Genomic DNA, 13,265 nt, shown 5'->3' with positions numbered 1-13,265 from the left:
TTTTTATTTCTATTTTCATCAGTTTTAAATATAGAAGGATGTGTGATGTAAATAATTTATATTTTTAAATTTATTGTGATTTGATACTCTTGATATTATTGACTACATTTAAATTCTCTGCATATCCCAATGTCTGTGAGAACCATTCAATAAAATAAGAAAAAGTTGTGTTTAGGTATTGCATTTGGTTTACTCTTTTTATTCTTAATAGAGCCCTGTGCAGTAGGATTGGTCCTTTTAATGTTACTGCACACTAGTTTAACAACTACCTATGTAAACATTGTGGCAGTTTTTAATGCTTCTGCCCGAGGACAACTTAGTATGAAAAACAGAGTGTGTTTTATTCACCTCTATACAAAGTAGTAGTGTCTTTCAGGTTGGTGGGGAGGAGGGGAGGAGGAGTGAGTTCTTATGCTTTTCCCCTATGAAGAGTTATTTGAGTATGCATACTTAAAATCTTTCCAGCCCTTACTCTGCCACTATCTGACCTTAGCAAACCATTTCTTTCTACATAATTTCCATATCAAAGTTAGAGAGCAATACCTTTCATTTCCTATCATATGAGGTTATTTTAAGTATTAAATAAGAAAATACATGTAAAAGTAGATAGAAATATGATTTTGAAAAGATCTATGTTAGGATCTGATAGACAATTCAGCAGACAATTTTTTTAGGGTCTAATACTGTTAGGTGCAAAGCTACTCTTAGAAATAAATGGTTATTCATTTACAGAAAAGAACTATCCTAACAATTGTACAACATACCCCTATTATAGTGTTAGCACTATGTTGCCATGGAAGAAAGTTTTTGTAAACTTGGGAGTTTTCGGGGGAGGGATAAATCTGGAGCATATTGGGAATAACAGTGACGCGTGATATTTGATGACACGTTTAGAAAGTATCAGTTATTCTTTTGATGGCCTCAATTTCAACCTTATTAAAGGGTAAAGAACGTGTCTAGTGCTGGGCGTTGGTGAATAGTTTAATACAATATGATAATCCCTGTCATTCAAAGAATTTAAAAGAGAGAAAATACCTTCGTTGCTCCCACATTTTACCTCTCACAATTTTTTTGTGTTAATACTCAGGACAGATAAGCAGTGGCAGCAGTATCACTTTCTAACAAATAAAGATAGTTTATTTCAAAATACAAGATGTTGTGTTTTAGGATTATTAATGCAGAAAAACACAGCATCTCAATCCTGTGTGGCTTCTAGATTTCATGTATTCATCTAGCAAACATTTATCGAGTACCTATTATGTGCCAGGCACTGTTATAAGCATTTGGAATAATTTAGTGAAGGAAGACAAGATCCCTGGCATTTAGAGGCTTCTATTCTAGTGGGAGTGACAATCAACTATAAACATAATTATGTAGTATGTTAAAAGATAAGTGCCATGGAGGGAATAATAGAGCAGGGTAAGGGGGATCAGTGTTGAGGCATTTGGTCATTTTGCATTTTTAAATAAGGTGTCATGGAAAAGGTGACATTTAAACAAAGACTTGAAGAAAGTGAGAGAGTTGGCCAGGCAGATACTTGGAGGAAGAATGTTCCAAATACAGGGAACAGCCAGGAGTGTGTCTGGCCTGTTTTGAGGAACATCAGGACCTTGGAATTGGAAGCAAAATTAGTGAGCGAGGGAGGGGTAGCATAGTAGGTGAAGTTGGAGAGGAAAAGAGGAACAGATCACGGTAGATTTTGATGTAGCGTGTTATAAGGACTTTGGTTTTTCCTCAGAGTAAAATAGTCATTCCAGGATTTTGAGCATGATTTGACTAGAAGCCTGGCTGCCACTCTTCTGGCAGCATGGTAATCTCAGCTTTGCAAGCCATAGAGAGCAGGAATTTGGGGGTCCGAAAGTGTCTTATACAAACCAAAAAGGAATCATTCTATATTCACACCACACACCCTGGTCTTCAGAGTTACAAAAGTCATGATGCTTTACAAAGTTCTACGGTGTAGATCAGCTTGTGGCCTTCCTTAGCCTTAGATTTTAGCTTTCTCTCTTCTGTCCATTTCCACTCGTTCATCTTTCCAATTGCGCTGCTGTCTCCTCTTGTTCTGTCATCCATTGTCATTTTATTGGTTATTTTAGAAGAGAACAGAGAAACATGTTAATCAGTCTCCATGTGGAACCAGAAGACTGATAATATAAAAATGAATTTTTCACCAATGTGATTAGAAAAAAACCTCTGAAGTACTTGCACTGAAACTTCACTTGCTGTTGTAAACCATCTTGCCAGAATTAACAATAGTAAAAATGTTATTTTCATGAGACACAAATTTTAAGTTTAAAACTTTTTTAACTTAAAATATATCCACTCATGCCATTAGTAAAAGGATAGTCACTTTCATTGTATAAATGTATAAATTGTATAAAAGTAGTCTTGTCTATATAGCCCACATTTTGAAGGTTCTTGTCCTAGAGTAGTTTAGATTTAAGAATCCTTTTAAGTGAATGGATTTGGACAAGTTAATGTGCTTGAGAATTTGGGCACTCAGTGGATTACCAAAAGACAAATTTTGGTGAAAAATATGGATTGGAGACCTGGATTTTAGTTCCATTTCTCTATTGCTAAATTTGAGATGTCAATAGATCACATAACCTTTCTGTGCCTCAGTTTCTTCATTTGTAAAGTAAGGGATTGCAGGTTAGATCATCTCTAAATCTAAAAACTATATAATACTGAAGTTTTTTTTTTAATGCTTTTATGGAGAATAAATGTAATTAATTTTCTAATTTTTTTATGCAGGTTAATGGTGCAATGTAAGAAACCTTTAAAAGTTTCAGATGAATTAGTGCAGCAATATCAAATTAAGAATCAGTATCTTGCAGCAATAGCATCTGATGCAGAACAAGAACCTAAAATTGATCCATATGCATTTGTTGATGGAGATGAGGAATTCCTTTTTCCTGATAAGAAAGATAGACAAAATAGTGAGAGAGAAGTTGGCAAAAAACAAAAGGTAAGAGAAATCATAGTACACCAAAGGGTATCTGATGATTTGTAGCACTGCGTGTAGTAGCACACTTCTCATTTTTTTTCTTTTAAAATAGAACAGATTCATCATTTTAACTTAGAAACACATTTTTTTAAATAGGTAAATAAAGCACATTACAGAATTTAAGAGCTTGTATGGACTTTAAATTATTGCTTGTCTCTGAAAATGAAAAGATCTTTATTGTTTATAAGTTTTTGGGTTAGAGAAAGAGTTCATTAACTTCTCTTATATTGAAATCAGGACATTCACATAGTTGAACTATTTTGATTAAAATATGCTGTAAGTGAATTACCAGTTTTCAAAAATACAATAAAATACATATCGCTGAGTTTATAAAATACATGGTATTTTTGAATATGTGAGCCAAGAATTTATAGTGCCCCTAAAAGTAAAATGTTACATTAATAAAGTCTGGGACATAGAAATGTTTGATTAAAAGGTTAAATGTGTCAAATATTTGAGGCTATATTAAGTACAAGATAGCCTTAAACAAAAATAGGGAAATTGAAAGCTGTAAAGTTATGAATTGGACTCAATAATATGCTTAATACAAAGAATTAAAGTTTTATTTTGCTTTACTAGGTACTAGGTACTTTAAATTTTGTCCTTTTGTAAATATGAGCACCGTAGTAGCTGGAAATGCAGATATTGTAGAAAAAACATAGACTCTGGAATTTGACAGATTTAGGTTGAATCCCAGCTCCCATATTTCCTGAGTTATCTTTAGAACTATGGTTTGTTTGTTAAGATGAGCGTACTATTTATCATATAGATTAGTTGTGAGAATTGGTGATAATATCTGTAGAACACCTAGCAGAATGCTTGAAACATGCCTTGTTTCTCTGAAAATAAGACCTAGCCAGAAAATCAGCTGTAATGCATCTTTTGGAGCAAAAATTAATATAAGACCCAGTCTTATTTTCAGGGAAACACAGTAACTACTCAGTAGTCTGTGGATTTTGTTATTGGTTAAGTTATATATATTATATAATATAATATGTATTATATAATATTATTTGCAGGTAGAAGATGGGTCATCTAGTGTAACGGTGTTATCACATGAAGAAGATGCTATGTCATTATTTAGTCCCTCTGTCAAGCAAGGTAAAGCTTTAATTTCCTAATCAAAATATTGCATTCCAGGATTGTTCCTACAGTTGACCCTTGAAGAATGTGGAGGTTGGGGTGCCCACACCCGTGCATAGTTGAAAATCCGCATATAACTTGACTCCCCCAAAACTTGAATAGCCTGCTGTTGACTGGAAGCCTTATTGATAAGATAAACAGTTGATTAACACATATTTTGTATGTTATATATATTATATACTAAATTCTTACAATAAGTAGTGAAAAAAAGTGTCATTAAGAAAATCATAAAAAAATACATTTACAGTATTGTACTGTATCAATACCGTAAATTTGCATTGTTTACAAGATGAATTGTCTGTCAGTGCCTACATTAATATTCTCACATGATAAAGAACACTGTAGATGTTATACATATTACTAACACTAGACATCAAAAATGAAAAGATATTGGGGGCCAGCCCGGTGGCTCAGGTGGTTAGAGCTCCATGCTCCTAACTCCAAAGGCTGCTGGTTCGATTCCCACACGGGCCAGCAGGCTCTCAACCACAAGGTTGCCAGTTCAATTCCTCGAGTCCCGCAAGGGGTGGTGGGCAATGCCCCCTGCAACTAAAATTGAACATGGCACCTTGAGCTGAGTGGCAGCTGAGCTTCCGGATGGCTCAGTTGGTTGGAGCATGTCCTCTCAACCACAAGGTTGCCGGTTCGACTCCTGCAAGGGATGGTGGGCTGCGCCCTCTGCAACTAGCAACGTCACCTGGACCTGGAGCTGAACTGCGCCCTCCACAACTAAGACTGAAATGACAACTTGAAGCTGAACAGCACCCTCCACAGCTAAAGGACAACAACTTGACTTGGAAAAAAGTCCTGTTGAAAGGACAACAACTTGACTTGGAAAAAAGTCCTGGAAGTACACACTATTCCCCAATAAAGTCCTGTTCCCCTTCCCCAATAAAATCTTAAAAAGAAAGAAAAGATATTGTGAAAAAGAAATTGATATTTATTTACAAGTGCAACAATTCATGCATTGATAATGAAGAAGCAGCAATATGGTTGCTTTATGGTAGCCTAGTATAATTGATATGATTGCTTCACGGTAGTACAGAAATCTCCAAAAAATTTTCCAACATATTTATTGAAAAATATCCACGTATAAGTGGGCCCATACAGTTTAGTTCATACCCATGTTGTTTAAGAATCAACTGTAATCTGATATTGTTGGACTTTAGTTTTTCTTTTTGCATAATTCATGTTTCATAAAAAGGGATGAATTTCTATGAAATGGGCTAACATAAAATGGTGAATTCATTGTTCATCTTATACTGTGAGAAGCAAGTTCAGGTAATAGAAATTCTGTTTGAATTGTTAGAACTTCTTTCCTTTTTTACAGATAAAAATAGTTCTCATCTATAAAATGAGATTGGATGAGATCATCACCTAAGATCCCTCTCAGATCTAAAAATTCAATTTATAAATTAGACTCTACTATAATTTTGTTGTCTTTTTCTTTCCCCCAGCATCTGACCTTCCCAACTTAGAAGAATTGTTGCTGAGATTATTATTTAACACCTGTTTCTTAAGCACATGTTATGTGTAGGCACTGTTCTTAGCACTGGGAATACAGTGGTCAAGACTTCACTTTGAAAGTGTGTGACTTTTACTCCTTGTGAATGGAATAGAGAGACATAGTATATTAGTCTTTTACAAAATTTATTTAACTTTTGATAGAGGCAAAGGAAGTTGTCCTTTGATATATGTTATTTAGGGACAAAGTTTTGTTTTAATATTTGGAATAAAGAAACAGGTCAGACTTTGTGCAACCAAAAATAAAAATCAGAAAAAAAGTACATTTGAATAAGGAAGAGATGGTCTTGCATGAAACAAATTTAGTGGTTGATGGTTCTAAGTAGATTAGTGAATTAACAATTTGGGTTCTTTGGCCTATGTATCTACCCTAGGATATAGGGGTATATAGTTGCCTTTTTGTGCTTGTGGTGTGGCTTTCTCGAAATATGAACCATCATCTACCACATTCTGGAGCATCTTTTGAGGTGGAGTTTGGAAATCTTGGTTTTTAATAAGTACCTTAGATGATTTTTATACACTCTAGAATTTCAGAACTATTGCTCTTGTGAATCTTTAGAACTGACAGTGGAAAATGACTTTCATCTTTCTGAGAATAAAGGCTAGTTCAAGTCATTTGATATCTTGAGGATGCTTTAGAAAATTACACACCAAACTGCAAATTACTGTTATTTTTTTTCCTTCTGTGGAAATATAAGAGGAGTTTAGCTTCCATTTGTATTTTTATTTTTTCTTAAGTAATCATGTATTTTTTCCCCATAAAACGGGGGGAAAAAGGAAAATGAAATTCTAGAACTGAAATGAAGCTTAACTAAGAGTTTATATTTCTTGAGTACTTATGTGCCTGGGCAAAGTGCTTTACCTACATTCCGTAACATTTAATTTGTTTTTGTTTTTTTGTTTTTGTTTTTTTATTGGGGAAGGGGAACAGGACTTTATAGGGGAACAGTATGTGCTTCCAGGACCTTTTTTCCAAGTCAAGTTGTTATCCTTTCAATCTTAGTTGTGGAGGGTGCCGTTCAGCTTCAAGTTGTCCTTTGAGTCTTAGTTGTGGAGGGCGCAGCTCAGCTCAAGGTCCAGTTGCCATTGCTAGTTGCAGGGGGCACAGCCCACCATCCCTTACGGGAGTCGAGGAATCAAACTGGCAGGCAACCTTGTGGTTGAGAGCCCGCGCACCAACCTACTGAGCCATCCGGGAGGCAGCTCAGCTCAAGGTGCCATGTTCAATCTTAGTTGCAGGGGGCAGAGCCCACACCTTGTGGTTGAGAGCCCACTGGCCCATGTGGGATTCGAATTGGCAGCCTTCAGAGTTAGGAACACGGAGCTCCAACTGCCTGAGCCACCGGGCCGGCCCCATAACATTTAATTTTTGCCATTACTGAGGCACAGAGAGGTTAAGTAACTTGCCCAGCGTCATACTCTTAGTGTTAGAGTTGGGATTCAAATTAATTGTCTGACTCAAGAGCCAGAGCACTTAATCGTTATATTATGCTTCCTTTATATTTCAGGTAGATAGAAAAATAAAATATTTGTATGTGTGTGTTTAATTCTTTTATCCTAATAGTATTGTTTATATTTTTATTTGATATATTATTCACATAGAGTACCTAGTTATGTTATGGATCATATGGCCTTTGATGAGCTTCTTAGGGAAGCTCATTTATCAACAACATTATTTCTATGAAAAAAATGATTGATTTTAAACAAATCACAGTTTGTTTATTGTGTTACACCCTTACACAATTAAAGTTACATATCTAGCTTAAATAAATAGAATAATACTTATTTAGTCAGTAGCAGAATTTATTTTGTTTTTCTGTTTGACATATGTAGATGCTCCACGTCCTGCTAGTCATGCTCGTCCTCCATCAACCAGTTTGATTTATGACTCAGACCTGGCTGTCTCTTATACTGACCTCGATAATCTCTTCAATTCTGATGAAGATGAACTAACTGTGAGTACCCTATTAATGATTAAGGTTATAATTTGTTTTCCTTGATTTTATATGAGTTTTTTATTCAGAAGTGATATGTGACTTCAACACTGTATTTCAGTTCTGAACAATAGGAAATACTTCAGAATAAAATTTCATTAATTGGTTTCTTTCATTCCTTTTTCGTTGTTTGTTGATTTATTGATGATACCCGTCCTGGCAGGTGTGAGGTGATATCTCATTGTGGTGTTAATTTGCATTTCTCTGATGATTAGTGATGTTGAACATCTTTTCATGTCTATCAAGGGTGCTGAAAAAATGTACACACATTTTAAGAAAGGAAAAATAACTTAAAATTGTAATACTCAATATATACCATTAACAAAAGATGAATACAAGTCACGTTTGACTTCTGCAATTGCAAGAGGTGCTCAAAGTGGTTTCCATCTGTATCCAGACACTTCTGATTACGGCAAACTATTGCCTGAGCAACGTTGACCCAAGTGTCCACTTTTATACATTTTTTTTGGCACCCCCAGTATTGGCCGTGTGTACATTTCTTTGGAGAAATGTCTGTTTAGGTCCTCTGCCCATTTTTTAATTGGATTGTTTGGGGGTTTTTTGGTGTTGTGGTTTTTTTTTTAACCTCATGTTTGAGCAGTGTTTATATAGTACCTGTCACCTTTAAACTTTGAGTTTCTTTTTCTTTATTTTGTATTTTTGAAAAATACGATTAAACTTAATCTGAGCTCTGCTTCGTGTTCTTTTTCTTCAGTCCTTAAGAAGTAGAATTATCTTTCTTTGATCCTCTAGTTTAAGAAATGACTCTGGAATTAACTTGTTTAGAGAATAAGTAATTAACATTAAAATTATATGCCTTGTCAATTTATTAAGGAATACCACTTCTTTTGCATTTGTTTGCCAATCACAGTCATTATAAGACAGCTACATACTATAATAAAGAGGAAGAAAAAGTAACATTTAATCTTTAACACCTATTTACAGAGAAAGGTGAAGATAAAAGGAATTAAAGCTTAAAATGAGATTCCCTAGAATGTCAAGTCTCTGGCAAATTAATGAATTGGGTGCTGAATTATCATAAAAGGGAATTCTTTTTTTCATCTGCATAAAGGTAGCTTGGAAACTTGTATAGTACATTTGATCTTTTGTGTCCTATATAATGTATACTTTTAATCTTCTCACACACACACACACACACACACACACACACATCTATGTGTATATGTAGATATGTATATTTATGTGTGTATATATGTGTGTGTGTATATATATATACATGTATGCATATTTGACATCTTCAATTAAGTGATATAAGGCAGATATAGCTATACATAAATTTTTACTTTATATCCCACAATATAGTGTATTTTAGGGTACCATTTAGCTGGGTAAATTCATCCCTGGTACTTTGGTGCTTTTATACTTTCTGCTGCCATTCATTTATTAGCTGTGGCTCTCCTGCAGTAGAACGGTTGTAATCAGAGCTCAGTCTATATATTATGACAAAGTGGCTAGCAGGAAACATGGAACTAAGTTATCAGCTCTAAAAACATTGGTAACAGATTAGAAATGCTGAAACTTGGTTTGTTCAATCTAGTAAGATACATTTTTAATTACGGATCCTATTGCTTTGTCATATGAGAGCTTTCTGAAATTTGTGCTTAGTTTTACCTGTTGTAGCATTTTTGCAGGGGTAAGGAAATTATTAACCAAGGTAAAAATGTAAACAAGAATTCAAAGGGGTGATTGATTATATAAGAAACTTTAATGTGTTTTATTTAAGGAGACAAATGCTTTATGAGTATCTTTTACTAAGAAGCAATTCTGATGTTAATTACGAACCCTTCTTATTGCAGGTTTTCTTTTTTTTTTTTTTTAATTTTAATAGGCTTTATGTGAAAGTTATTCTTCAAGTATTTTGAACGTATTGGTCATTTTCTTTGGAGGAACTTTTCCCTCTGTTGATTTGGAGGATTATCAAATAAATAGAAAAACTAACTTGGGTTCACTGCCTAAAATGTGTTTTTTTGTCTTTAAATTGTATCTAGTATGTATTTTGCTCTAGTACAAATTCAAAATACTACTTTTGATGAATGGGCTCTACTTTCAAGTTACACTCTGAATGATTAATATCTTGAGATCACCTTGGATGTAAAACTTGAGATAAATATGTAGGTGTTTTCTTTTTTTAACAGCCTGGATCTAAAAAACTGGCAAATGGATCAGATGATAAATCCAACTCCAAGGAATCAAAGACAGGAAATCTGGACCCGTTATCTTGCATAAGTAAGCTTCCGAAATCTGTGCTGCAGATAAAACTTAATCCCAACAAAGTTCTCCATCCCTTTGCTTTCAACACAATTTAACTTTTTAAATCTTATGTTAAAACGTGCGTTTTATTAAATGTAGGCACTGCAGATCTTCATAAAATGTATCCTACACCACCATCATTGGAACAACATATTATGGGATTTTCCCCAATGAATATGAATAATAAAGAATATGGTAGTATGGATACAACACCTGGAGGAACCGTTCTAGAAGGAAATAGTTCTAGTATAGGGGCACAATTCAAAATCGAAGTTGATGAAGGATTTTGTAGCCCCAAACCTTCTGAAATTAAAGTAAGTATTTTGTTTTTCTAGAGAAATTATTTACTTCCTATATTTTCATATAGAATTAGTTGCTGTATTAAAAAATAATTTCATATTGCCATTTGCAACAATACGTATGGATCTTGAGTATTATGCTAAGTGAAATAAGTCAGATGGAAAAGGACAAAAACCATATGATTTCACTCAGGTGGACTATAAAACAAAAGGTAAATGAATAACAAAACAAAAACAAACTCATAGATAAAACAGAGTGGTAGTTACCAGAGAGGAAGGAGTGTGGGGGGAAGGCAAAATGGGTAAAAGGGGTCAAATATATGGTAAAGGAAGGAAACTAGACTTTGGATGGTGAACACACAGTAGAGTACACAAATACTGAATTATAATGTTGTACACATGAAATGTATGTAATTTTATTAATCAATGTTACTTCACTAAATTTAAAAAATTAACTTAAAAAATTTTGTGGTTCTAGTTTTGTAATTAACAAATTTGAAAACTAAATTGTGGTGACACTATTAAGAATACATACGAGAAAAGACTAGGATTACATTTACATTTTGTTGTTTTGTTTAAAGAAAGGAAAAAATGGCTGGAATTAGTTTGCTTTTTCCCCTTGGAAAATAAGGTTCTGAATGTCACGGTCTTTATATTGTAGGATTTTTCTTATGTCTATAAGCCTGAAAATTGTCAAGTTCTAGTGGGATGTTCTATGTTTGCACCTCTAAAATCTCTGCCAAGCCAATGTCTGCCTCCTATCAAATTGCCAGAAGAGTGTGTTTACCGTCAGAGTTGGACTGTTGGAAAATTGGAATTGCTTCCTTCAGGGCCTGCAATGCCATTCATCAAAGATGGGTATGATTTGGATTTATGTTATTGGTATAGTATATGAATGCTTATATAGCTTTAATTTTTTTCCCTAGAAGTACCTGGTATGCTGGTACTTAGAAAAAAGACACTGTTTTTTAAAATTCTAAAAATTATTTTCTGATTAGTAGAATTTATGGATAATTCTATTATCCATAATAAATTATTGGAAAATTTAAGATTGTCACGCTTTATTCTTTGTCTTCAGAAGCAACTTTTATTTTGATAAAACTGTAAATCATTCCCCTTTGTACCTTTCCCATATTTCACATACTTTTCTAGTTTAAAATCTCTGAAATTGGGGTATCTTATAATCGGTAGCATCTTAAAATTGCCATTGTCCCTTTTTACACAAACATCTCTAAAATCAGGATTTTTTTTTTAAACAATTAGTGGCATCTTAGAATCAATGAAATATGGATATTTGTAGTATAAGAAATGTATAGATAGTAAATGTGGATGTCTAGGTGTGGATAAGTATATACAGATTATATTTATAATTTTGGAACTAGTTGGTTTGTCCTCAGCCGACAACAATCTCCTAGAATGGATATGTTAACCAGAAATACATTTTAACTGTACTTGGAAGTTTTGCAGTAATGTGCTTTCATAATTTTCAGTGTTACTGGAAAACATTTGGGACATTGTTAGTTGTATTTCACATTCCTAATATGTTTCTTTATATATGTTTGATTTTCTTTCACCCTGGTGATGCTAGTGATGGAAGTACGGTGGATCAAGAATATGGCCCTGCTTATACGCCTCAAACTCATACTTCTTTTGGGATGCCTCCCAGCAGCGCACCTCCTAGTAACGGTGGAGCAGGAATTCTTCCTTCTCCATCGACCCCTAGGTTTCCAACTCCACGGACTCCAAGGACTCCAAGGACTCCTCGTGGAGCTGGTGGACCTGCTAGTGCTCAAGGTTCAGTCAAATACGAAAATTCAGACTTGTATTCACCAGCTTCCACCCCATCCACATGCAGACCCCTTAATTCTGTTGAACCTGCAACTGTTCCTTCGATCCCTGAAGCACACAGTCTTTACGTAAACCTCATTCTTTCAGAATCAGTTATGAATTTGTTTAAAGACTGTAACTTTGATAGTTGCTGTATCTGTGTATGCAACATGAATATCAAGGGTGCCGATGTTGGAGTTTACATTCCAGACCCAACGCAGGAAGCACAGTATAGGTGTACCTGTGGCTTCAGTGCTGTTATGAACAGGAAATTTGGAAACAATTCAGGATTATTTCTTGAAGATGAACTAGATATCATAGGACGCAACACAGAATGTGGCAAAGAAGCAGAAAAACGTTTTGAAGCTCTCAGGGCTACTTCTGCTGAACATGTTAATGGAGGACTAAAGGAATCTGAAAAATTGCCTGATGAGTTGATATTATTGCTGCAAGATCAGTGCACTAATTTATTTTCACCCTTTGGAGCAGCAGACCAAGATCCTTTTCCTAAAATTGGTGTAATTAACAATTGGGTGCGTGTTGAAGAGCGGGACTGTTGCAATGACTGCTACCTTGCATTAGAACATGGGCGTCAGTTCATGGATAATATGTCAGGAGGAAAAGTTGATGAAGCACTTGTAAAAAGTTCATGCTTACACCCCTGGTCCAAAAGAAATGGTAAGTATGCTAACAGGATAATTTTTCTGTTTGTTTTCCATTGGTTGTATGACTTCGCTATTCTGTCTTAGGAAAAAGTACTAAAGGCAATTTTCCATGTAGCTAATAGAGACACTTAAATTTGGACTTAAAACGCCTTTAAGAATGACATTTTTAAAGGGAGAATTTCCTAGCAGTTTAGTTTAATTTCACCAATAAAAGCATGGTTATTATAAGTCTGTAATTATGTACTTACATAGAAGTATAAAAGGTAATTTGCACATGTGAATTAGCAGAAAATTGCTAGATCGCGTTACTCAACATTCACTCATTAAATATTTATTGAGATCTTAGTGTGTGCTAGGCAGTGTTCTTTTATAAAGTAGTGTTAAACAAATATATATCCTGCCCATTTTGAACCTATAATTGAGTGAAGAAGAGAAAAGAAACACACAAAGTAATTATATAGTATCAGATAGTGACGAGGGATATGGAAAAAAAAAAGCAGATAAAGCAGTGGAAGAAAATGACAAGAGTGTGCTA

At 34.5% G+C, this 13,265-nt stretch overlaps 1 protein-coding gene across 1 annotated transcript in view; it reads left to right on the top strand.

The window, feature by feature from the left end:
• The window catches only part of MED13 (mediator complex subunit 13), a 94,483-nt gene that overhangs the window by 49,604 nt on the left and 31,614 nt on the right, over positions 1-13,265 (top strand). The window contains exons 10-16 of the mRNA XM_019732482.3: positions 2,755-2,968; positions 4,027-4,108; positions 7,508-7,629; positions 9,825-9,915; positions 10,039-10,253; positions 10,900-11,096; positions 11,827-12,743. Coding sequence (XP_019588041.2) covers positions 2,755-2,968; positions 4,027-4,108; positions 7,508-7,629; positions 9,825-9,915; positions 10,039-10,253; positions 10,900-11,096; positions 11,827-12,743 — 1,838 coding nt within the window. The remainder of the gene's footprint in view (positions 1-2,754; positions 2,969-4,026; positions 4,109-7,507; positions 7,630-9,824; positions 9,916-10,038; positions 10,254-10,899; positions 11,097-11,826; positions 12,744-13,265) is intronic.

This window comes from Rhinolophus sinicus, chromosome 12, assembly GCF_057876585.1.
Source record: "Rhinolophus sinicus isolate RSI-liver-muscle chromosome 12, RSI-T2T, whole genome shotgun sequence".
Lineage (NCBI taxonomy): Eukaryota > Metazoa > Chordata > Mammalia > Chiroptera > Rhinolophidae > Rhinolophus > Rhinolophus sinicus.
Note: the sequence above shows the minus strand (reverse complement) of the source record. Positions and strands in the feature narration are given on the sequence as shown.